General features: G+C 47.3%; 1 protein-coding gene across 7 annotated transcripts in view; it reads left to right on the top strand.

Annotated features, from left to right (window-relative positions):
* SAMD11 (sterile alpha motif domain containing 11) overlaps nt 1-26,354 on the top strand; it is a 158,603-nt gene that overhangs the window by 84,997 nt on the left and 47,252 nt on the right. For all 7 annotated transcript variants that reach the window (XM_055705922.1, XM_055705924.1, XM_055705923.1 and 4 more), the window contains one exon: nt 14,246-14,370. In XM_055705922.1, the coding sequence (XP_055561897.1) occupies nt 14,246-14,370 (125 nt within the window). The remainder of the gene's footprint in view (nt 1-14,245; nt 14,371-26,354) is intronic.

Raw genomic sequence — 26,354 nt, forward strand, 5'->3', positions numbered from 1 at the left:
GGGAAATTTGGGGTAAGCAGGGATGATTAGGTTGGTGTTACGGACGAACCAGGGAACTGGAAGAAGGGTTTATAAATGTGCATGGTGTCCTGGTTTCGGTTAAACCACAACACATGGGAACACACTAAGCCACTGGGAAGTGATGGAAGGGAAAACAAAGAGACCTCGAAGCTCTAGGGTGAGGGAGGATTCCAATGTGAGCTGCAGAAGTTCATGAGGCAGGGAGTACTGGAGGCTGACTCACACGGTCTGTATAGTGAGGAGGCAGGGAAGAGCAGAATGTAGACGGTTTTAGGTATTCATGAAATGCACTTGACCCACAATAAGGGGGTGTTAAAAGTATGCAATGCCCCACCCTCCAACTGCATTTCTGTTTGCCATGGTTGCCTTCATTATTCTCCTAGTGAAACTTCCTTTGTTAGTGGCCAAGGTGAGCTTCAGCCTGTGCTCGGGGAGAGGGGTGGGTGATCAATAGCATGGGCTTGATGGATGTTCAGGGAAAAAACGTACAGACACTTGTAGTGGTTGTGGCAGATGAACTGATGAAGATGGACTGTTACGGAAAATCTTTCTGGACTCTGGTGAATTTGTGTTGGGTTGCTGCCCAACAAATGTGTGCGTGGAAGGCAGAAGTGGAAGATGTTTTCAAGGGACTAGTTGTGTGTAACTGGGTGCTGCACTTTGGCACTAAGAAAGAACGGCAGGTGGGAGAAAAGTCTGTAACTAACCTTCAGGCTTCTTGCCACCTTGGGGTAGTGGGTTCCATGTCCTTATGAGAGGAAGATAGCACAAGATCTTCATATTTTTTGCCTCAGAAGACTGCAGCAATGCAAGCATCACAGGGGAAAGGTGCTTCCCGGGAACTGTACCTTCCCAGTGACGGTCTCGCACAGTGCTTACACCATACTTTTGTGATCCCTGTACTATTTACAAGTCTGGGTGAGGTGTCTCATCTGGAGGGCCGGTGTATCCTGCTGGTGATGGAGGAGTTGTAAAGTGACTGACTGTGTTTAAGGTTTTCCCTACCTTACTTGGATTCAGGCTCTCCTAATTTCTTAGGCTTTGTGAGCTCCTCCTTTTCTCAAGTCCCTGTGCTCCTTTATCCGGCAGCACAGTAAGCTTTTTGGCTCCCAACATTACAACTGTGGTGGAAGTGCAGGATTCAAGATGCGTTAGGCCTGTCTGAGAGTTTTCCAAACTCAGAAGCCCTATCTGCATTATTGTAGACAAGAGGGGAAATCTGAGGCTAAAATGCGTGGGCATCCCCTTTGTCAAGTGCTTTTGTGGCACCTTAGCAGATGGGCACATGTCAAAACCGACTCTCGGAATAAGGTGCCAGCAGTGATAGACTGGGTTTACACTTCATCTCAGTGCTTTATCTCTTCCACCTCCAGTCCAGCATCAATGTGGTGTAGTTCCATCTTATTTTTATTTATGGTCTTGCAGAGCTGAATGACAAAGCAGGATTAGAATAAAAACATCTTTACACCTAATTTTGGAGTTGCCAACTCTACTGATCATTTTTATGAACTGTCATGAGTATTAATGAAATTTTATGAGCATTTTGCTTGGGACATTGCAAGATTATTTTTATACTTTTTTTTTTCAAGATAAGTCTGCAGGGAGAATTAGGGCTGTATGGCCCATAGTTGGGGTTGGGATTTTCAGGCCTCTCAGCTCCCTCCAGTTGGTCAAACTTGTTTACCCCTCCCTTGTTCCTCTTTACCCTTTCCTCATTTTTTCCCTTTCCTTCCCTTTTTGCCTGTGTCTGATGGGTGGCATCTTGTCAGAAGGTGGAGATGCTCAAGAGGCAGAAGTGGGATGTTGGTAAATTGGTAAAAAAAAAAAGGTCTATCAAGACTGATGTCTAAGAAGGACAGAGAGTGACTGAGAGGTTTTTTTTATCAATGACGAAGTTTTAAAAGGCAACCAAAAGACTGAGCAATAAAGATATAACCAAGAAGGCCAAGGAATGAGGGGCAGCTGTGCCCTGAGCTTTGCCTGCTGGAAGTCATGCTTCTGCTTCTGTCTAGAGTGCAAAATTCTGGCAGGGTACAGCTTTACCGCTGTGGCAGGGGAGGTAGCTGGGAGTCTTTCCATTAGCTTTACTGGGCCCTAAGCTGGGTTCCTGAACAACAGGGCCAGTCTGCACTGGATTGAGCGTGTGAAAGTGCTGTTGAACACATCGCTGGCTACAAATGTGAGTTGCCAGGTAAGTGAGTGGTCTAGGTTTTTGCAGCAGATAGAGAAGTTAGAAATTAATTTGGGAATAAGGAGAGGGAGCCAGAAAGTGCATCATAACGTAGCTTGCCTCCCAGCAGTTTGCCAAATTGCAGTTCATGAAGTGGCGGGTTGGAGCAGCTAAGGCTGCCCAGATTGTGCCAGAGAGGTCGGAGAGTGTGACGAGTGGGATGGGGAGAGGCAGTAAGGCACAGAGTGGTCTGGAGGAAGGCGGCAACCCCTCTGCTCTTCAGAGTTGCACATACATATGCTTGCTTGCATCCAGCTTCTTTGTCTGGGGCTTATCTGCCTATCTCTGATGGAAAAGTGACACAGCCTGTCAGCGGGTCATGCCGCCTATTGTTTAACAGTGAAACAAACTCTGCTGCCCCCCCTTGCACCACCCCCAGCCCCATCCACTTCTTTATTAGTCACCTGATCAGAGCCTTCAGATCCTTGACCCAAATCCTCCTGTGCCCAGCTTTAGGTCTTACCCTGCTCTGGCTGTTCTGTCCACCGTCGACCTGAGAGGAGAGGTATTGGCTGTGCTCTGTGTGATTAGGGAGATGTTGCTGGATGTTTTGAGCTGTGTGCAAGGTGATAAGCAGGAGTGAGGGAGGAGGGGAAGAGCCCTTGATCGGTCTGAGCTGCGAGCTTTCCCTGATCCACATCCCTTCTCTGTTTCTGCTGACTCAGTGACCCTAGTTTTACTGCCTGGGAGTGTCACAGTCAGTGACCTTGCCTGTCTGCTCAAAGGCCATGCCAGAGTGAACCAAGACATGCTGAGGAGAAAGTTATTTTGCAGAATTTCTTATCCCAAGATGACTCTCAGCTTTGCCAGGCTGGAAGGTGGTTAATCCTGCACTGATTTGATGCTGTGCATGCAGCAGGGAGTCAGAGTGGTCATCTTTTGAAATGTACTTTTTTTCATCTGGGTGGGAAGGTTTACATGCTAGTAAGGAAGAAGCTGAGAGGATTCATCAGCTCTTGGGAATGAGCAGATTATTTTACTCCCATAGCACTCAATTCAGTGTGGTTGGGGTTCTGAGATGGAGGGTCTCTATTTGCGCCTTGGTGGGCAGAGACACAGATCACACATTTTTTTCACTCTGAGCTGCCACTGTTAACTGGGAGTACAATAGGGTGATTTTCTGACAGATTCTGTGCAGGAGGTCAGACAAGGTAGATATAATGGTCCTTTCTGGGGCTTAAAATCAATGAATCTGTGATTAAATGGCCCACAGAGGCTGGGCATTGCAGGATAAGGGAAAAGGAGTGATATTGGTGGCATTTCATGTGGGAGCTGCGGTCAGGTATTTCTCTTGCGGCAGCACAACAGCCAGTGATCCCCAGGTCATGTCTGTCTTTCTGGGTCCTTTTAATGAGCCCCAGATTTACCTGTGCATGGTAGGGAGACAGAAGGTGGATTTTTTTCAAGGGCTGAGCTGCATTACACATGTTTCTTTGGAAATTGTTTATTAGTTTTGTTTTGGGTTTGAAAAAATGCTAACTAAAAACTACGAGAGCCTTTGAGTGGTTATTTTATACCGGTCCTGACTTCACATAGTTGTGCTGTTACATAAGGTGGTTTCTCAGAGCTATAATGATGCAACAGTATTTATAGACCAATCTGGGTTTTGCTTTTAATGGCTTCCATAAAAAGCTCATTATTCCCTTCACACAGTCACCAACTGATTTACATGCTTGTCCTGTCCCTGGGCGTGTGCTCCAGTTTGGGTAGCCCTGAGCAACACACTCACACTGACTGCTTGTTGCTAAATCATAGAATTGTTTAGATTGGAAAAAACCTTTAAGATCATTGAGTCCAACCGTTAACCCGGAACTGCCAAGTCCACCACTAAACCACGTCCCTAAGTGCCACATCTACAAGTATTTTAAATACCTCCAGGGATGGCAACTCCACCGCTTCCCTGGGCACCTGTTCCGTGCTGGACACCCTTTCAGTGAATTTTCTCCTAATCCCCAATCTAAACCTGCCCTGGTGCAACTCGAGGCGTTTCCTCTTGTCCTGTCGCTTGTTACCTGGGAGAAGGGACCGACCCCACCTCGCTACACCCTCCTGTCAGGCAGCTGTGGAGAGCGAGAAGGTCCCCCCGAGCCCCCTCCTCCCCAGGTTGACTCTCCCCAGCTGCGCCCCGTCAGCCCTGTGCCCCAGCCCCCTGCCCGGCTCTGGACACGCTCCAGCCCCTCAGTGTCCCCTTGCAGTGGGGGACTCAGACCTGAATCCAGGATTCGAGCTGTGGCCCCCCCAATGCCAAGTATGGGGGGATGGTCACTGCCCCGGTCCTGCTGGCCACACTGTTTCTGACAGAAGCCAGGATGCTGTTGGCCACCTTGCTGGCACACTGCTGGCTCATGTTCAGCCAGCTGTTGACCAGCACCCCCAGGTCCTTTCCGGCAGGCAGCTTTCCAGCCACTCTTCCCCAAGCCCGTAGCGCTGCATGGGGCTGTTGTGACCCAAGTGCAGGACCTGGCATGGAACCTTGTTGAACCTCACACAACTGGCCTTGTCCCATCAGTCCAGCCTGCCCAGACCCCTCTGCAGAGCCTCCTGCCCTCCTGCTGCTCAGCACTCCCACCCAACTTGGTGTCACCTGCCAACTTAATGAGGGTGCACTCAACCCCCTCATCCAGATCATTGATTAAAGACATTAAACGGGGCTGGCCCCAGCATGGAGCCCCGGGGAGCACCCTGTGTGCCTGGTGCCAGTGGGATATAACTCCGCTCACCACCACTAGCTGGGCTTGGCCAGCCACCCAGCTTTTCACCCCACAAACAGTACAGCCATCCCAGCCGTGAGCAGCCAGTAACTGACAACAGTCTGACTGTGACACTGGTCTCATCCTCACACCAGAAACTTGTCTTTTGAGGAGATGGTGAGGAGAGGGGAGAGGAGGTCAACAGAGAAGAAAAAGTCACTTGTGCTTCTGCAGGTTCTGGCAATGTTGCCATCTCCTTGGAGCTGCAAAGTCTCTGTCATTCCTGGCATATCGACCTGGCCAGGCAAGGTGCTTGGGCCTGGCTGGCATGGGTGCATACAGTGCGTAGAAGGAAGTCACTGCAGAGTAAACGGAGTCTGTGACTCTGTTACCTGAGCTGGAGGTACCATTGGAATACACTCTTGAACTTGTGTCCGGTCAGGCTGGGAATGAGAAGGAAAAGAAACCTCATGTGTATTCCTCAGTGACACAGGAGGGTCTGTGTGAAGGATGCATGGGCACACACCTGTGTTGATCTCCCACTTTCCCTGGCTTTAATCAATGTCCTTGCATCTTATCCCCTGCAAGCTCTGACATTCCTCTTTTTGCATATTGGATTTTTTTTCTTTATTGTAGGGAGGGACCGAGGGTCGGGACAGTTTTATGGCAACTGTATTGATCAGTAAAATTTAATATAATCCCTGCACTTACTGTGTGATCGTTAAGGGGATGGAGAGCCAGTGAAACATATTTAAAAAGAAATATTTTCTGGTTTTATTTCCTCCCATGCTACTTTTCTGAGTCTCTTATCTTCTCCAAACCTGGCATCAATCTCCTGCTTTGCATCCCTTCAAAGACAGTCATACATTTTTGACTGGGTTTTCCCAGTTTGCCTTTGATTTGATTAATGATTATGAAAAGACTTATCCTGTCTGGTCCAGTGCTAGATTAATTCACCATTTTCTCAGTGAACTGTCTTGCAGTCTCTGAATCTCTGTAACTTTGTGTCTACTGAGAATATCACTCCCTCTTTTTTTATCTCAGGTGCATCTGGAACTTCCTGCTGTGAAGTACCAGGTTGCCTCTTAGTGTCTAATGCTTCTCACTCACACAGTGCCCCTGTGCATCCCCATGTGTATGGAGAACAGCAGCACGAAGTGGTTAACCGACAAGCCAGCGAAGTCTGGGCAGGAAACTGGAGCAAAACAATGACAGCATGAGTTTCAAACCTGTGCTAAGTATCCTAACCATTGGAGCAGCCTTTTTTGGGTACTGCTGAGTGGTGCTGCACCACAGGTGAAATACCGCCTTTGCAGAGTGACCTGCACTTTTTTATGCCTGATACCAAGCACTGAAAGGTTACTGTATGTGGTCTTGCAGCTCAGAGCATGGGTGGAGCAAACCCTGCCTGCGGCAGGATAGACAGTAGGAGGCATGCATTCTGGCTCACCCTGTGGGGAGGACGGGGCATGGCCTTTGTAGTGAGGTTACTGTTGCCTCCTTATTTGGAGAGGGCTGCAGCAAACAGGGAGGCAGCCACTATTGAAAATTATTTACATTTTGACCAAATTTTCTCCTTCCCCTCTCCTTCCCTCTCTTTGCAATCACTCTTTGCAGTCACTGTGAGCAGCATGTTGCAAGAATCACCAGACCCTGCGGGCGCCTGGCTGCCTCTGCTAACTGCAGAGACTCTGACACTGATTTATATTTTGGTTAATTGTCTCCATCCATTAGTCTCCTCATCCTTCTCCTTGTTAAAGATGCAGTTGCTGCTAATGTCTGTAAATGAAATACATTTAAAAGGCATTGCTCCCAGTCTGAATCCGGCTTGGGTTAACAATTGCTGGAAGCTGCCACCTCTGGAGGATCCCAAGGGTGGTATGTCTGCACTCTGGTGCCGTACAGGGGCAGGGCAGCCCAGGCATTTGTCAGCACCTCTCTGCTTACCCTCTCTTGAGGGGCCAAGAGACTGAGGTGTCTGCTCCGTTTGTCTAGTCCCCTCTGTAATGCTGAATGTGCTGGCAGGGCTGGCTCCAGAACCAGGCTGGGAAGAGGGCTTTCAGCAGGTGTAAGGGACTAGTTTGCTGGGACCATTTGAGACTGAGGAGAGGTGACGGGAGTGAGGGTCCAAATGCTGGTCAGCAGGAGGACCAGGGGACAAGACAGGACCAGAAGGGATCTTGGAGCAATAGCTGCTGGCTTCAAACAGTGCCAGTCAGAGCATTATGGTGCAGATGTTGCTCAAGAAAAGATTATCATTCCCAGAAGCTGGTCGCACTGGATTGCTGCATGTCTGATTACCACAGCGTCCCTGGAAGGGCTTGCTCCTAATTCATTTATACATCCCAAGGGATGGCCACAGTTAGCAAGTCTGACAGTTCAGTGGCAGTTCCTATGATGGACTTCTCCTTCCTTGAGCACAGGTTGTGGCTCATTAACTAGATTAGATGACGTTGCTCATGCAATGTGTGCCAGAAATGATAGTCCTGCTGGTTTAGCTGTTGTCCTGCAGGTGCTTCGCTGCGGACTGCACAGATGAGTCAATGGATTGTTGTGACATCTTGTCCCAAATAGACACCTTCTGTCTGGGTGATGTTTCCACCAGTTGATGTGGCTGTCTGTCTCCTTGAGTGCCTTTTCCTGTAAGCACTGCAGGTATCAAATGACCACTGGTGGACCATTATACTGCCATTACAGAAAGTCTCATCAGAACAACCAGCTTTGGGAGAGACAGAGGACCAGTTAGTTCCATTAAACATAGACACTGCAGCAATCAAAGCATTCATAGAGAACATTAGCAATGTATTTTTTCCTCCAGTGGTAATTTTTGCAGCCATTAGTTATTAGTACATCTCATTGCTGCTTTGCAGAACGGTCTTCTTATATCAGAGCATTGGGTTGTGACAGGGAATTTTAGACTGTCGGCTCTGATCTGTATCTGTGGTGTCCTGACTGTACTCCCAGAGTCCTACAGTGGTGTTCATTGGGTTTGGATGTGAGGTCTGAGGATGAGAAAGACTTGTTTTGTTTTTTCCTGCACCTAGCATGGAACCTGTGGCATATGCCTTCTATGCTGTGCTCCCCTGCAGTTTTCTTTCGCTGCCAGTGTAACAGGTCAAGTGTCCAGTGTTTTCAGAAATACCCTCCAAGGTCAAATGGCCGTTTTGTTAGAGAGCAGATTTCATTTCATATTACATGCAGGTAAAGGAGCCATTTGTACTTGTCCTTAAAAGCTCTGTGGTTGCTGCTTGCAGCATGCATGGCCCGAGTTGTGGTGTACCAGTGAGCTTGCTCAGTTGCCTGTGGCTTAGGCAAAACCCTTATCACAGCTTTCCTGCATTCCTAGTAAATGGATCTGTTGCTCCTGTGCCCTCTCTTCATTAGGTTTTGAAAATTGCCCAATTCATAATAATACCCAGCCACTTATCCTACTGTTGCTTTTGGCAGCAGGACACAGCCTTGTGGCAGGGTGGGAATCCTGTTGGATGGAAAGCAGCTTGCAAAAGCCTAGGACATTCTTTTCAGTGGGTAAATGGGCAAGGAAAAGGCAGGATAGATACATGGCATGTTTGGTGGGATGGTTACTTCTCCGATGCTATGTGGAGCACAGTCATAAACAAGCACGCATCACCACTGCCAGCTTTACTCCTTGTTAAAGTGTCTTCCTTATGAGGCCAGGTTCATTATGAGGTCTGTGCCACTTGCAGCTGTTCCCAAAGCTGAAGAGTTGGCCTTGAGGGTTCGACAGTGCTGTTAGGTACCTGCTACCTTTCCCTTCTTTCTTAGTAGGAGGGACAGCTTTCTGAAGATGGGATCTCACTTCTTTATCAGCAGTCACCACATACTTCTTTGCCACACAAGATCCTCCAAATTTGTAACCTTGTACTCCTCTCCGCTGCTGCTAAGTATGATGTTGGAAAAACAGGATGGTGGATTCAAATAGAGAGTGAGCAACAGGATAATCAGGAGATTATCCTTACTAGGCATGTTTATATTCACTGTTCAGGTACCAGACAAGGGTGAATTTTAATGTTCTGTATTGAGGTTAAATGTCTATTGGATTTGACATTCAGACTCAAAAATCTTGTAGTGCTACAAGTTCTTTCCTAAAACTTTGCCCACCAAAATAGCAGAAATACTGAAAAATGTCTTGTGATCAGAGCTTTGACCATCCTGAGCCAGATAGCAGAAGAAAGGTCTTACAAGACTGTCAGTTACATGGAGTCACTTCCCAGTTTGAAGGCAAATCTGTACACGGCCAACCAGCCACGTGCCCCCTGGAGTTGCTGACAGTACATACTCTGTTTTCTACCCTTCATTTTACTGCAAGAGCAAAACCTGCTGTCGTGAGATGGAAGTGCCCAGGCAGTCATGCCTCAGAACATGTTCCCTTGCTGCTTGGAAACATACCTGTATTACTGTGGGTCCCCAAACCGTTAATTACCAAAACCCATGCAAACTGCACGTTGCCATGGCAACCTGCAGCCCTACAGAAGGCTATTTGTCTCCTCCTTGACCTTTCAGGAGATCTGTATCTTGCTCAAGCCCCCTTCTCTAATCCGTTTTTTAAAATATAATATTATGCTACTGGAAGGGATCAGACCTTTAATCTGATTGTGTGTGCATGTGTCAGTGCATGTCTTGGGGGGGTGCCTGCATTAACAGGCACCCAGCAGCGGCTCAGAGACAAGACAAAGGAAGAGCAGAGCGTGACTCTGCCCTGCTGGGGCTGCAAGTGAGCATCTCGGTGGAATGACTGCCTTCAGCACACAGGTGGGGGAATCCTCTACATGCGAAGGACTAACTCTGCATTCCCCTTGATGCGGGCTCCTTCCCGCTGAGGTCATGCAAGAATTGGGCTTTTGCTGGTGAGGACTTCAGTGGGAATGCTGTTACACCCATTCCAGTTTCCCTTCCAGTGAGCCTAGGTCCCAGCCTCCAGTTGCATCACTCACTATGCCAGACAAAGCAGCCAAGTTTTAGGTGTTACTGCATGTATGTTGGTCTCCCCAAAGTGCACGCTTGACCTGGGTCCTGCAAAGCTGGATATTCTTTTGCCTGTTGTATTCCCTCTGAGGGAAGGATCTTTAATCCTGCACTGGCTCTGCCTGCTGGGGCCCTGAGCTGATGAATTTGTTGCCTGTTCGGTCTATGACAGGATTCCTGTGAGCGAGTTTGGTGGCGTATAAACCCAGAGGAACAAACATCCTTTTCCTCAAGAGACTTGCTGTCTTTTCAAAACACTGTCCTGTATGGTGAGCAGGTTGAACACACAGAGAACACCCTGTACTCTGGGCTGAGGGTCTCGTTTCTGTGCTGTGCCACTTGTTCAGGATGCGCTTTGCGCTGCTCAGCTCTGGACATGGAGACCCAGTGCCTGCGAGATGGGCTTTGGTAGGGGCTGGGCTGGGCCTTTTCCACGGGATGTGGGCACACAAGTCTGTAGCTGACAGGTAGGAGTGAAGAATGAGGAGTGGGACTGAGGAATGGGGGAACAGTCAGTCAAAGGCCATTGAAACACGGGGCAGAGGACCAGCATCCCTGCCCAGGTGTGGGCACTAATCGAGCACAGGGGCTCCCTGTGCCGCAGTGCCGTGGGCGTTTGCTGGGCGCCGGGGCTGCTCTGCCGAGAGGAGCGTGCTGTGCGGTTCACCTTCAGCAGAGGGTGAGTGGTTGGTTGAATTTTCAGAGAGCTGTTTTCTGTGGAGAAACTTGCCAGGCTCTTTCTAGGATTTTTGTGGCCAGTGGATGGGGCAGGGCTGGGGTAGATGTCTGCCTGCTGGTGTGGGTGAAGGCGATTTGGCTGAGGTGTTCGCCTCAGGGCTGGGGGCAGGACTGAGTTGTGAAGGGGTTTGGCCAGGCTGGAGGCACAGCTCATGTTTTGCAACTTTTAGTACATGGACCGAGCAGGTGTCCCACAGCCTGTGGCAGTGCTAGGTGTTCTGCCTTCCCGCTGGGCCAGCGAACCTGAGGCAGTGGGGTGTCAGGGCTGGGAGCGCAGTTGCAGTGCCGCAGCCCAGGGTAGCAAGTAAGCAGCAGCAGCTAGTTTCTGAAAATTGCTTGTAGCTGGGCAGAGTCCTTCTTCCTGGCTAAAGCACTGTGTAAATAGCATAGGACTTGAAGAACTGAAACTCAATTAAAAGTTAAACTTTCACTACCTCTATTAAATGGCATTGAGATGAAAGCAGTTGGTTGGGCTTTGCTCTGTGGAGGTTCAGGAGGGTCTCTTGTAAAAGTGATGTTTGTTTACTATCTCATGCAAGTCACGGGTAAGCTGGAGGTGGGAGAGTTGTCAGCTGCAGAACCAAAGCTGGTGTTCTATTCTGTTGACCCAACATGGTGGTAGAAAGACCTCTGTGGTCTGAGCAGAGCCTTACACAAGTCCGTCCCTTATTAGAGTCCACATAGTCCCCGAGTGTCCTTGCAGCTGCGTGGAGCTATATTTGCTGGGGCCAGCTTGGCCTACAGCATTTTAAAAAAATGCTTAAAGCCTTTACCTACACAGAAAGGTATCTCAATTTTTCATAAGCAGCTCTGGTTACCTTTCACTCTCTTTTCTCATGCTAAGACTGAGCACCAGCTATAAGCTACCTCCCGTTGCGCCAGGTGTAGAACAAGCCCAGAACAAAAAGGCAGTCTGCTTCAAACCTCTGGTGCGCTAAGACAAAAGGAACAACTCCTGGGGACAGTTTGATGTACTAAAAGCTGTCGTAGCCTGTTTGCCTTATCTCTAGTCTTTCTCCCCTTTCCTCTCAATGTCACCTTGGTGTTCCGTTTGCCTTCTGCAAAGGTATTCCGGCAAAGCCATGTTTTCCTGGGATCCTGCCGAATTGCGAATTGCGTGGGTGGACTGAGTTGAATTCAAAGCCTGTAGTGTGTGCCTATCAGCCCTGTGGTATCTGCTCCCATGTGGAGTTACGACTTGCTAATGCTCCTTTGCATACCATGCTGATTTTAATTTTAAGGCCTTGGAAAATCTCCTAAACCCTCAAGATTTTTGGGGAAGAAAAATACAGTTTCTTGTGTGGTAACGTTTCCTTCCACATACATCTCCGGGATATAGTTTTTGGTGGATATATCACAGTATTCTGCACTCTTTGCATTTTGGAGAATCAAGTCATGTGAAAGAGTTGCTATGCTCTTTTCCAGAAGGACAGGTAGTTGCATTTTGGTGGTGGAGAAAACAATTCCTTCTGGTAGCTCTCTTAATGTGTTTACATATCAGAGGTGCTTTGGGCTCGATTGGGATGCAAGACACTCTGCAAATGCAAAGATGTAATTATCCCATTTTTCTCTTCCTACTCCCTGCCTTTCTCGCTCTGCACTTCTGGCTCATATCCTCTGCCCTTTCCTGTGCATTGTGCTGATGGCAGCGTTTATCTGCATTTGTCCTCTGTCCCTGACATCCAGTTATTGATTGGCATGATTAAAAAGAACTGATAATCACTTCACATTAATCCCATAAATGACTTAAGACACCAAAATATTTGCATAATGCATCTTAAAGGTGGCAGCTAAAAGAGGATAAGACCCAAAACTGCTTGGCACAGGAGAAATGGGCTTCCCACTCACCTGTGGGCTTGCTTAAGTAATTAGCCTTCTGCTTGCATAAGGAGGAATCTGAACTGGTTTAGCGGAGGAAGATGCAATGGGTGCTCAAAGGCTTTGAGATCTGAGCATCCTATCTCATTGCTAAGACTGGGGGTGGGGGGAGTGCGCGGGGGGGGGGGAGCAGCAGGGAACATGACAGCGGCTGCTGAAATGAGAGTCTGTTTTTGTCTGCTACATCTTGTGAAAATCTGGAGCCAGACGCCCGCTGAAAGTACCTCTGTCTAAAGACTTTCTGTCATAAACTTATCTGATTAGCAGAGAGCTAGACGACAGATTAGCCCCTGCTTCTGCAGCAGGGATGGGCTCTCTGGAGCATTTGAGCAGATCTGCTCCTGTTGCTAGTGCTGATAGCCTGTAGGTGGGGGTGCAGCAGGTGGGGAGGAGGTAAGGGGGGGATAAGTGGGGGATATTTAAGGGAAGATGATTGCTAGGTAATTCTGCAGATAATGCACCCTCCGTGTTGTCCTGCTGGTCCCAGGTGAGGACACTCTCCTCTGCACCAGTGAGTTGGTGGTCATGTGCTGTGTGTCACAGCAGCACAGAGTGGGTGCATTTGTCATGTGAGTAGAGGCTGGGAGGGAGCTGTGGATGTGGGAGGGAGGGCAATGTTTCTAATATGTATAATTTTTTTGTAAGTGTCTCTAGTTCTTCTGGCTGTCATCTTCCATTTAGAAAGACGGGAGGAAGAAAAATAGCCACATTTAGCTTGGGGCAAGCACCTTGTGCTAGAAGGATGGGTGATTTAACATATACTGCAAACAAACAGAAGGGAGATATTCCAGCATTTCCATTTAGTATCATGGATACGTTTTAGCTTGTTCTTCCTCTTCAGTGTTTGTATATCATTTATTCAGAAATATTTAGCAAGTGGATAGCAGTTTGCAAGCAGAAGCATTTGCCAGCTGAACTGCAGTATCTGCTACAGTGGATGTCTTTTTGTGCTCTTCCTCTCCATAGAAGGAAAAAAAAGAAAAGGAAAAAGACTAAACTAGCCTACTTAGCAGCAGTCTCATGCAAGGACAACAGGCAAAATAATGCTGAACTGCTCTAATGCATTCTGTTTTCCCAGAAGGAAGAGAGAATTATTTCAGGATCTGTTAGTGAAGAGTTGAAAATTAGTTTTGTAAACAAATCTGTACCCTCAGCTCTGAGTAATGCCGATATCCGGGACCATGGTGGGTTTCTCTCTAAACCCAAAATTATTATTCAAATAAATAAAAGTATTCTTGCATTCCAACAGTGATGGAATGGAAAAACTTAATTCTTTTAAGAAAAGAAGTGTGGCAACTGATAGAAAACTATCAGTTATTTCAGTTCAAGTTCCTATTAATTCTGGAATAGATCTGCCAATTTCTACACTTTCAGTTTTTCCATCTGAGATGTAAGTTCTGGCCCACGCAAGTTATATCTGGCAAAACTGAAATCAGGAGCTCTGGCAGCTGCAGAGTCCTTTATGGGAAATGAGAGTGCTGTTTGGGAAGTGCTTTGCAGTTAGTCTCCACTCCCCAAAACTAGAGGAGGTTACCTAGGAACCTGATGGGTAGGAGGGGGAGAACCCTTCTTGAGATACAGCTATGTTGGGGCAAACAAAAGAATCTTGCGTGCATGCACACATATGCTCATACACACAAAAATCAATTATGTGGTGGCAAATAGGATTTCCTTAACTTGGTGCTTTTCTGCTCTGTTGCAGCCGTGATAACGACCTTTCCACTATCATCTCCAACCTGCATCAGAGCCGTCAGCTCGTTATGCCAGAGACCCAGAGCCGCTGCGAATTCAAGAGAAACAGCATTGACATTGGCTTAGGAGCAGCAGGTAAGCAGCTGGAGCAGGTCCTGCTGGTCTGGGTTTGACTTCCCTCCTCTCTCTTCTGCTCCTTCATTTGTTCATTTTTTCAGCAGCTGTTTTTTCTGTGGCTGTTTGTGTTACTCTTTGGAGTGAGCTGTATGAAAGCTTTTAATATTCTGGCTAAAGATTAACGTGGAAAGGATTTCATGGTAATGTTAAAGTCCTTTTGAGATCTCAGCCCTATGTTGTTCTCAAATCTAGCGGTCTGTGTTAAACTACTGGCAAAGGAGCTTGCGCCAGCAAAGAAGTGAAATGTCCCCAGGGTTAGTGTCAAGTGAAGCAGAAAGGCCTTGCAGAGAGCATGGTTTGATTTGTAATTTCATTAATCAGAGGTTCCCCATGCTGCCTCTGTGCCTGCCAACTCCTTTGTGAGCATGATTGTTTGGTTTTGTAGCGCATCCTTGCTTTTTGGGGAAGTTCACCTGGTTTCAACTTCACATGGTGAAACGAGAAATGCTCCTCTTGGCTCCTGCATTGTGCCTCTCTGCAGGTCAGTAAGGGAGCTATGGGCAAGGATGCTTTGGTGAGATATTCATCAGTCAAGAACTGAGGCACTGGTAATAAACTAGAGATCTGTTTGCTGTTTGCAGAATCTACAATTTGCTTTTGATTATAAATAAAAATTGAGGAAAACCTGGGAGTTACGCTAGTTTTTATATGGAGTGATCCCTGTCCTTCCAAATCAGAATTTGATCCCTCGGTGTATGTTAACGCAAGCCTTTCCTGAAAATCTGTATGTTTTGGGTTTTGTTCATATTTTCTTGTAAGTCATTCTATTGACTGTGTAACTTAAGCCCGGATCTTAAGGGAATACCACATCTAATACACTTTGAGAATGTCTTTGCAGGATATTCAGCAACATGGCAGGTACCTGGTTTGTCTTTGGTTTGAGAAGGGTTCCTTCTTCCTGCAGTGAAATTTGTACTGGTGTGACTACTTCTGCAGTAGTGTTCAGTCCCATATATGTATTGTGCTGAACTGGGGGATCTGTGACACATCTGTAAAGCGACAATGGGCAGCTACCAGTCTTTGCTTTCACAGCTAAATCTTCATATCCTCTTCATTAATCTGTCTTCTCAGCCCCTTTTCCTACACAGCTCTAAGAGCCAGACTAGGCAGAGAGAGAAGTTTTTCTGTATGATCTTGCTTGAGTCCATATGTCTCAGCTGACCCTGTATGTTAAAATGGTTTTTAATACTGTTTGCATTACAGACGAACTGCTAGTCTTGACCAGCGTTGCTGAAAGTCTTTGGGACCCATTCCAGAAATACTAGGGATACTTTTCATTCCCATCGTTGTTAAGCAGTAGAAAAGATTAGATGTAGAAGTCCTCATTCTTATTTGCTAGAATTTATGTTTGAGGTTCTCTGGTTAGCTTCTTAAAAACATAGGTGCTGCACATGTGCACACACACGTGCACGCGCACCACAGTGCTTGGCTGTGACCTCAGTGAAAGTCTGAGCAATGAAATAGAAGAGGGCTCATTCACCCCAGAGGCCACCAAGCAAGTCACAGGGTTTCAGGACGTGGTAGATCTGGTGTGTCTTAACAAGAGTTGACCAGCAAAAGAGTAGCTGGGGGGATGGTGGGGAGATTAGGTTTCTAAAGGGAGAGGAGGCTTTGTCACCTCTCCACAGGGACAGTTTAATTCTAATTTTTCCCTGCTGTCTGTAGCTGGGTCGCTCTATGTGCTTGTTTGATTAAGGGAAGACTCATTTGCCAAAGCCTATGCAGAACCTGTCAGCTTTGGCTTTAGAGCATGTGCTGAACTGGTACCTATGCCACCACCTCCTGGACACACAAGTTAAGGGAACAGATACAAAATGTGCTGGTATTTGTAGTTGATGCCGATTACTGGGTTTACATCTTGGTTCTGTTTGTGTTCACTGGAAGGGGAGGGTGGTATAACTACTTGCTACATATATAATTTTAAGAGAGTGTTGGGTTAGTCTAAAAGGCTGGCTGTTGTTTAAACCATTTAGTTACAACAATAAGGGAAGAAGAAATGTGCCCCTGGTTGTCTACTGTTTGCGTTGTATGCCTTTGAGAACAGTACTGTGTCATTGGGTTCTGAGACACTTTCCCTCAAAAAGGCATTTGGAGATGGAAAGTGCTGAATAAATGATATTAATGCTGGCATGTTTAAAAACTCCTGCATCACTCATGACTGTAAGCTGCAGTGCTCTCAAAGTAAGTTGGAATCTGCTGCTATAATGTTTTCTGTTGCTGGTTTAGCACTTATGGTTTGAAGTTAGGCATACAGCCCCAGCCGGTAGAGGCTGGACAATCCAGAGTCTGCTCTGCAGCTCAGACTGCAAATTCTACATGTGCACGATGAGAGGTGAGTGCATGCTCTGCTAAAACAGGATTCAGAAGTGTTACGTGGCTTCTTGGCTATGCCTGAGTCTAAATAGAGGATCGAGAGTAAGGATAGCACAAATGGAAGAGATTTGCTTATTGCAGGGCTCGTGGGGTTAAGAAGAGGGTTGCAGTTGGCAGAGTTGGTTGGTTTATGATTAATTCTGTGAGGGAGTTCCTTGATTTACAGTTAAAACCAGGATTAGAGGCAGTGCTATGGTTTCGAACAGCACGGACTGGAAAATTAGAAGTATTCCTGGATCTTTTATGGTCGTTGAAATGCAGGAAGGGGCTGAAACTAATGGAAAATGATGGCGTATAGTTAGTTCTGGGGCTTTCATGAATTCTGGGAGATAGGTGAGACTAGAGTCAGGGTTCAGACTAGAGCTGGGCTGATGTTCAGGTCACAAGGGGCTGAAGAGACTGATGTATTACTGGAATGTATAAGGCCTTTGGTTGGAAACCTTGGAAGTCTTCTGGATATTTTAGAAGTGAAAACAGGTTACTTTATGTCAATGGCGGTGGTTATGTTTGGGAACAGAAGCTGAAAAGCTTAGTTTGGGACGGCAGGAGCCGAAAGACTTAGAAAATAACTGGGTCCTGAAAGACTCAGAGTTTGACCCTGACTAGAAGAGGATTTAATAACCCACCTCAGTGGGTGTAATAATCCACAGTGGTGGGCACTAGCAGTTTGGAACGATAAGTTTAGAGGACATACGGTCTTAGGGCTTGGGGTAGCTGGGACAAAAAAAAGTCACCGTACTTTGGATCTTGGGAGGCCCAAAGAGCTAGAAGGAATCTGGAGCCACCAAAAACAAATGGCTAGGCTTTCTGTTGCATACTTAGGTGTGATTAAGACCAGTGTAGTGATTGTGACATCTTCATAAGTTTAGCATTTACAGAAGTCTGGGCTAGCAAATCTGAGAACTGCAGTGCTTTGGAAATACACTTACCATAAAAAATGGACAGACTGTTATTGCTAGTCTACAGTGCTGTTGTTAGTCTACAGGGGAAAGGGAGGTATGCTGCCAGTAAGGAAAGTTTCATCAGAAATGTTGGACAAATAATGCCCTCCACCAGTTTTCACGTACATTGTAGAAGTGCACGAGTCGGCCGAGACACAAAACGGCAAGCTTGCCCAAGATCAAAAAGCAAGTGATGACTAAACAGCAGAGCTCAGTTTCCTGCTTTGTCCTCCTTAGCTTCTCTGCCAGACCTCAGTGGTGGTGTTCCACAGTGACAATATGGACTAGATATGGATTATGGGCTACTTCTAGAGATTCAGCATATGAGAGATTTGGGGGTGGTGTTTCCCCCCGCTAGTGTGTGTACTGAAGCACGATGTCTAGATAAGAATAGCTGACAGCTTACCTCGTGTTTGAAGTATCCCCTGATACTGAACCTTTGAAGGAAATAAAGAATGCCAACAACAAAAACCTGCAAAAAAAGCAAAAATCTGGTGCTTCTCAGTCAGTCACCTGGAGACCTGGCACTGGCAGGGGTAACTGAGGCTTCTGCAATGACAGCAGAAGTAGGTGGCTGAGAGGCGTGTTCTGATAAAATCTAATTGCCCTATCGATTGGTTTCAGAGCCACCATCAGCTGTGGTAATGATTGAGATATTCTTATGTGTTTGATGCGTGTTAGCTGTATCTCGCTGCTCTGGGCTCACGGGGGACCTTAAGGTGTTACAGAGATCTCTTAATCATGGAGCAAACTTGTGTGTGTTGGGCCCGCTCCGCGGCGCTACGGATTTATTACAATTACCACTGAGGCACTCGGATTTCCTTAGATCCCAGGGGTCCTGGGTTTCAGGAGGAGCTGCTCTGTTTGTAATTCTGAAGGATTCTTAACTGGCTGAGGAGATCTGCCTCACCGATTTAGGATTTTACCCATCTGCACCCTCTCACACTGTTCTTCCTTCCTTCTCATCTGGGTTGACTGTTGACAGTATCATGTCCTCAGACATTTAAGAATAGTGAATGTCTGCTTTCTCTGCCTTTCTGATGGGGAGTGGAGGTGCTTGTGCTTGCAAAATAGAGCACACTGGTTTCTGTAGTCCCTGGATAAATGCCTGCACACCAAACAGTTGTGCAGATTTCAAGTGTGCCAAGTTTGTTGTTTCCCACATGGATTGAAAGTGCAGTAAATTCTTGTGGAGGATCAGAGAACGTAGTGTAAAGGAAGGGCACTTGCCTCTCTGCCATCTCTGTTGCTCTTCACTGATCAAAATGGTATCTAGCCCCTCTTTTGAAGTCTAGATTATGTCTACATTGGGCTTGTGTCAGCTGCTAAATTTAATCCTCTTCTACTTCTCTAGCCAGTGTTGGACCTTTTCTTCATTTTTAAGAATTTTATTTTTTTTTTTAAACCTGGGGCTAGCCAGTCCAGCTGCTGAGAGGTAAGGTTGGCTCTTGGTCAGAGAGATACTCCCTTGGCAGAGAGGAAAGGTGAGCTACTTCACCTAAGTGCTGACAGTCTGCAGGTCTGCCGTTGGGAGGAATGTTGACAGCCTACCTGGAAAAATAAGCTTTGGTGATGCCCAGAGCTCCCAGGCCAGTTTACCTAGGGAATGTAAATGGTCTGTCCTCTGTGAACCCTGTGAACCTGATTTTCTGCTGCATCCTCCTTTTCTGGTGATGTTCTGCAGTGGAAAGTGCTGGAGAAAGCTTTCCTTGGTGCTAATTAAATAGCAGTCATGATGGGGCTATAATATGCCAAATGGAGGAAGAAAGGAAAAGTATGTATAATAGGTCTGTATTTCCTTAGGAACATACAGAGGCAGCCTGCATGGGTGAGATTCAGTAAGAGGCTTAACAACATCTGCAAAGGTAGAGCAAGTATGCTTAAATGCCTCAGGGGGAGCGTGCATGTGGGAGGGGAGGGCAGGCAATGAGCCTAATGAGAATGTGAAAGTTGTTTCCAAATGGATCAGATAAAGGCAAGGCAGCAGAGAGGGTACAGCACTGGCACTACAGAGGGGCTTACCTTGCAAGCAAGCGGATGATGACACAAGGTGCTTTTAATCTTAATTGAGAGAGACACACACACACAAGGATGAGCAGAGCCAGGGCTGCTTGACAAAGGCACAGTAGCAAAGCTGATGGTTTGCACATCAAACACGGATTTAGAACCTCTTTAAGCAGCTAGCAGTGTGTCTGTAAACAAGTTCAATCCCCTCTATCCAGTTTGGCTAATGTAGTCTGCCAGGGCCTTCGTAGCATGGGGGAGGACGGAGGGGGCCTTGCAGGGCTCCATAGCTTGCAGAGGAGGCATGGGTGCTGTCTCTGTGTTTGTGTGTGTGTGTGTGTGTGTGTGCTTTGCACGCTGCTTTAGGATTTGAACAAGTGTTCTGCGATAGAGTCCTGGTCCCAAGGCTCTAAATAATTTCTCTCCTGGAAAAATCCTGTTAATTTCTCCTCTTTCTCTTCTCAAATACCCTCTGTTCTGCAGTGCCAGATTTCATGACTTTCCAGTTGCAGTAGGACTATTTGCATGGATAGAAGTGGAGGAATCAGGCTCACTGATGCTAGAGGAAGGTGGGTAGATCTTCCCTCTCTTCCTTCTGCCTCTCGTGATTAGAGTGGGTTGGTTTGATGTCTGAATATTGTCTGAGACAGGATGCTTAATGGAGACGTGGCAGAATATCAGGTCTCGCTCCAAACAGCAAGCAATTTGCTCTGGTTCTGCATACAATATTTGGGTCTGTGCATGGCTTAAAGACCTCTTCCCCAGTGATTAGAGACTCCTGTGGTGTGGGAAGAAGCAGAAGGCCAACTTTCCAATGGTGCAGAATTCCTGGAGAGCTTGAGCTTTTTCTAAGGGTTGTTGGTCAGTGGGATGAGATGACAGACCCTGAGAGTCTTGACCTCAGAGTAGTGATGTGCCCAGCATAGCTGCATGTTAAACTGCAACGATTCCTGTGGAAATCCCACGTGATAGCGAGAATGCGATATCTATGTCCCTTGAGGGGTCTCACTTTAGGAGCCCTGCTCCATTGGAGGGCGTGTATACTTGGTGCTGTTGCGGTCCTGGAAGAGCAGTGTTTGTCTACATGGCTCAAAAAGAACATGAGAGACCCCCTCTCTCTCTACAAGGTTATTTGTTCTTCTGTATTAACACTCCTGTCTCATCTTTCCACTTTATGCTCTGTTGACTAAGCAAGGGAGAAGGAAAAAAATTCAGGAGTGAACTGTAAACAGATTCACATTTAACAATTGGTCTTGGAATTTTTATTGACAAGGCAGTGCTTATGGCTCGTGCATGTGGATCCACAGCTGATCAAACTAGTTGTCTCACTTTCTTTGCACTTATCCCTGAACTTCGTGTGCCTGCCATGGAGGGCTTCCCCATGACTTCATTTGACTTCGCACCAAGACCTAGATCTTTCATCTGCTAAGGAGGAGTTAGTATTGAGGGTTAAAAAGGATTGGGGTCTGGGATGTTGTAGCTAATGGTTAGAGACAGAATCACAGTGAATGGCTGTTTTCTGAGTGTGTGATAATGAGCTAGGATGCAGACATGTTTTCATTTAACAAAGCCAAACAACAAAAAAAGCAGAAGCCTTTATTGAACTGCTGCCTTAAATTGAGCAGAAAATCAGCACCAAATGGGCATCTAGGAGTTGTAAGCCTTGCCACCTTTGTTTACATATTTTACCATGAAGGACAGTTGGCTTCTTGGCTTGGATCTGGAGGACTGTCCTTTCTTTGTGCTCTATTTAAGTTCATTTTTATTTCTTCTGAAGCCTTGTGGGAGTGGGAGGTAACCAGCATCCTTCTGTAGTACAGAGGTCTTGGGAGGTGAGGGAAGAATGGGAAAGCCCGACATGGGAGCATTTCCTTTGCTGTGCCCTGCAGCTGCACTTGCTGTGTAGGTTAGGGCATAGGATTTTGCTGGTGTGAGTGTTCAGGCTTTGTTCTTGGCTTTGTTGCTGCAGGAGGAGAAGGAGCCAAGGCAGTTTAGTGCCCTGTTCTTGGACTTCAATAAACCTTGCACTTGGCAGGGATTTGAAGCCTGCTTCTGGCAGCACGGTTCTTGTAGGATGGCTCTGCAGACACCTTTGTGAAGGTCGGTGATGTGTTTCAAGGTGTATCTCCCTCACTTCTAGGAAAGGAGCGCCGCAGCTGGACAGGGCTCACCATGGCAGTGTAGGTAGCCTGGCCTCCGCTGTGCCTGGTGTGAACAGGGCAGGCTGGCCAGAGACAGGACAATGAGTGTGTCACTCTGTGGCAGTTGGATCAGCCACCGAATTCACGGCCAGTACATGCTGAAACAGAAATAAACATTACCCTTTCTTCCTTTCCTTGCAGCTCTAGGAAGAGCAAGATTATCCTGCTTCCAAAAATAACCTCTTCCCCGCCCCCTGCTTCCAGCTCCTTTCCCAGGTGCCTTACAGGCAGCTAGTAAAGAGCTGAAAACGGATCACTGTTGTGGTGACATCTTGCTGATGTTATATGTAGAAATCCAGTACAGATTGTAATGTAGCACCTGACTTGTCCACTCTTGCTTGCTGCTGGGTGGAAGGAAGCACAGGGGGCAAAGGCAGTGAGTCGCTGCTCCTGACCCTGCCACAGGTCAAGCTGATACTTCAGAGCCAGGGTTTTGACACTGTTCCTGCTCCAGTGCATATGTGTAACTCTGTGTCATCAGGTCTGAATGCTGCGGCTTTAGTCCTGCAAAGCCTAGCCTTCTGCTCTTGCTGCACAGCAGGGGTAACGCTCTCCCCCCACGAGCTCCTCATAACTGCGTGTCTGGAAAGCTTGTGCTGTGATTAGATGCTCAGGTGGCAGGGACTGAGCTGCTGCTCTGCTCCACATCTCTTTCAAGCAATCAGCAGGGCACTGCATGGCTCACAGCTTCGTGAGGACTCCGGTGAGAGTGAGGGAGAAGTCCTGCTGAAGGGAAAGGGGTGCAGTGCTGTGTGTGTGAGAGAGATGTGTTAGAGGAGACGCGTGAAAATGTTGACCCACTCTTTTGGATTAAGGCTTGAGAGAATCCTAGACAGAAGCATGGAATGGTTTGGGTTGGAAGGGAACTTAAAGACTATCTAGTTCCAATCCCCTGCCGTGGGCAGGGACACCTTCCACCAGCCCTGGTGGCTCCTGGCCCCGTCCAGCCTGGCCTTGAGCCCTGCCAGGGATGGGGCACCCACAGCTGCTCTGGGCAGCCTCTGCCAGTGCCTCACCACTTTGAAGAATTTCTTCCTTATATCTAATCTAAATCTACCCTTTTTCAGTTTAAAGCCATTCCCCCTTGTCCTGTTGCTATGTGGCCTTGTAAAAAGTCCCTCTCTAGCTTTCTTATCTGCCCCTTTAGGTACTGGAAGCTGCTATAAGGTCTCCCCAGAGCCTTCTCTTCTGCGTGCTGAACAACTCCAGTTCTCTCAGCCTGTCTTCACAGAGGTGCTCCAGCCCTCTGAGCATCTTTGTGGCCTCCTGTAGACTCTCTGTAACAGGTCCACATCTTTCTTATGTTGGGGGGCCCAGAGCTGGATGCAGTACTGCAGGTGGGGTGTCAAGAGAGCGGAGTAGAGGGGCAGAATCACCTCCCTTGACCTGCTGGCCATGCTTCGCTTGATGCTTTGGTTGGCTTTCTGGGCTGCAAGCACAGATTGCTGGGTCACGTTGAGTTTCTCATCAACCAGCACCCCCAAGTCTTTCTCCTTAGGGCTGCTCTCAATCTATTCTCTGCCCTGTATTTGTGCTTGGGATTGCCCTGACCCCCTTGCACTTGGCCTTGTAGAACTTCATGAGGCTCCCATGGGCCCATCCCTGAAGCTTGTCAAAGTCCCTCTGGATGGCATCCCTTCCCTGCAGTGTGTTGATCACACCACACAGCTTGGTGTCATCAGCGAACTTGCTGACGGTGTGCGCAGTCTCAGCAGGAAAACAGACCTGAGCACAATAAGCACAGTTCATTTAGAGCCCCAGGGTGGGCAAACCTGCCAGGGTAGCGTGTGCACATGGCTGCCTTTTCTTGAAGCCCTGCCAGCTCAGTCCCTGCCTTATAGCACTGCTCCAACCCGTGTACCCTTTGGCAAAACTGGCCTGCTCTGGGCTGATCTGGGAAAGAAGACAAAACCCATTACTGTAATTTGTGAAAGGTCATGTATTGGTTTGGGTTTTTTCCTCCTGCTGCCTCTGCATATGCAGGTAAGCCCACGTTTCCCCACAGGGGAACTACTTTCCCTCTGCTAAGCATGTCTGATTTTCTACGGTTATTAGCCTCTTCAGTGCAAATTGAGGAGATGGGTGGGGATTCTCAAGGGTTGAGTTGCATGTATATCACTGTGGGGAGCAGACTCATAAATTAAACTGAAATCTGTCCTGATGATGTCCTGTCCCCAGATGCAGGCTTGTGGTGTCAGACCTGGTCAGGGGACTCAGCAGTGCCACACGTTTTACGTCAGACTTGGGAGGAGCCCTCCTAGGATGGAGGGCTGGGGGTTGGAAAAATTATTAATGATTTGCTGTGAGCAGGAAGAGGGTCAACTGCCTATTTCATTAATTTTTCATCTCTGCACAGTCTTTTTGTTCCCCATTCCTTTTCTTTCCTTTGATCTTCTCCCCTTTCCTGCTCTTTTCCTTCCTGCTTATGTTTCTTTGGTTCTCAAACCCTTTTTTACCTTTTCCTTTTCCATTCTTAATCCCCATCTCACACATGCACCCTTCTTCCTTTCCATTTCTCTTCCTCTCATTAGTTCCCTTCTCCTCCTCCCTGTTCTTGCTTCCCCACCCTCCCTCCATCTCCAAGCTCCTCGGGAAGAAGACAATTTGAAGGCTTTCCGCTCTGCTCTCAGCTGAGAGGCTCCTTCCCTCAAGCCAATCAATGGCAGCCTTTCAGCCCCAGTGGGGCTTGGCAAACATTAGATCAATAAGTTATTAGCACCATTCTGTCAGCTGTAATGTGGAGATTGATCGGGGCCGGGGCTCCTGCACACTGCCTGGCACTTCCCCAGCCTGATAAAGATGACAGATTAAGGGAATAAGAAAAAGGAATTAAGGAGTCTGGCTGTCAAAGCTGTCACGGACTGGAGGAGCGCTGTTTTTTTCAGGGGCTGAATGAGTGCAATTGGACATTTAAATGGTGCTAAGGGTACAGCACCACCAGCAGCTCTGTTGGAAATCACTATCTTCAGCGTTCACTTTTCTAGAGAAATGCTGGAAGGCTTGGAGAAGATGCAGCTGGAGGAGGTGGAGTAGCTGACCTGGGTGTTGGAGGGAATACCAGGTTGCTGGCACAGACCACATGCAGAAGCACCTGGAAGCCCACAGGGAAACACGAGTGCTGTCCCTGCTGCGTTGCCTTGCCTGCCTTTTGGCATGGTTAGATGTCATCTGACATTCCCCCAGGACTGAGGGAGGTATCAGTGTCAGACAAGTGATGCCAGTTTTCATAGCTTTTTATCACAGATACATAAATTGAGGCCAAATGAACTTTGCCTGAGAGGTTTGTGGTCCCTCAAGAAAAACCTGAACCTTATTGGAACCATGCTTAAGTCATCTGATTTAACAAGTTTCCACCTTTTTCTGTCTTGCCCGTTAGAACATGCTCCTTCCTAGAGCTAAAAAGTGAGTCTCCAAAAGACCTGGACTTCCAGCCCACCCTCCCAGGCTAATTTTTTAGATTTTTTTTCTGGAAGGGAGTGAGGATTCACAAGTTTGCAATTGCGAAAAAGCCTCTCTGCAGCATACAAAATTAATCCAGATCTCTCTCTTAAGTGCAGTATATCCTCTCTCCATAAGTGTTTTTCATAGTATGAATATTTACCACCTTTTTATGGCTTGGTGCATGCTGTAAAAATGGATTTTGTAAGAATCTTGGAGACAAAGGGATGCTGGTGCACCTTCCCTAATAGATGGCCTTTTTACAGACAGACAGGAGGGTGGCTCCAGCATGACCTGTACCTCCTTCTGTTTCACTCCTTGGGAACTGAAATATTGCATGGTCCTTTTAGGTGCTTAGCTCCAGCTAGGCAAATTGAGCGGGCACAAGGAGGTGGGAAGTAGCAGGATACTGTTTGCATGGTAGGAGGAAAGGCAGATGGCCTAGTGGTTAGAGCTGGGAAAGAGGATGCAGGCTGCTTCTCATGCCTAGGAAACGATAGTTGATATGTTATACATTGGAAATCCTTCTTCTCAACTACTGTCTTGTTGTGCGCTCCTACAGCTTTGACATATGCTGTGGTTCGCTCTCATTTAGGAAGTGGTTAGTGGTGCTAGGTGTACCTTTGGGATGCTACTTTCTATGTAACGCACTTGGATCAGTGAGTGGTGGTCACTGACTCTTCCCTGTTGGGAGTCCTTCTCTGCTGTTGAGATTGAATGCATGCCAAAGTTCTCTCAAAGTGAACAGGAAAGAGAAAAACCTTTGATTACTCACTGTTGCATCCTCCTTGCTTTATAGTAAGAGACCATTAGTGTGTCCCATTCCTCCCTCCCCTTTGTGTCCCATTTTCCTTCCTGTTTCAAAGAGCCTTTTGTCATAGGGAACTTGAAGTGTGATGCTTGAGGAACATTTGCAGATACCTTGGTCTAGGCTAGGGACAGTCCTGAGCCAGGAGTGCCCAGTTTGCTCTGCTGTTGCATTATT

This window comes from Falco cherrug, chromosome 3 (assembly GCF_023634085.1).
Source record: "Falco cherrug isolate bFalChe1 chromosome 3, bFalChe1.pri, whole genome shotgun sequence".
In the NCBI taxonomy this organism is placed as follows: Eukaryota; Metazoa; Chordata; class Aves; order Falconiformes; family Falconidae; genus Falco; species Falco cherrug.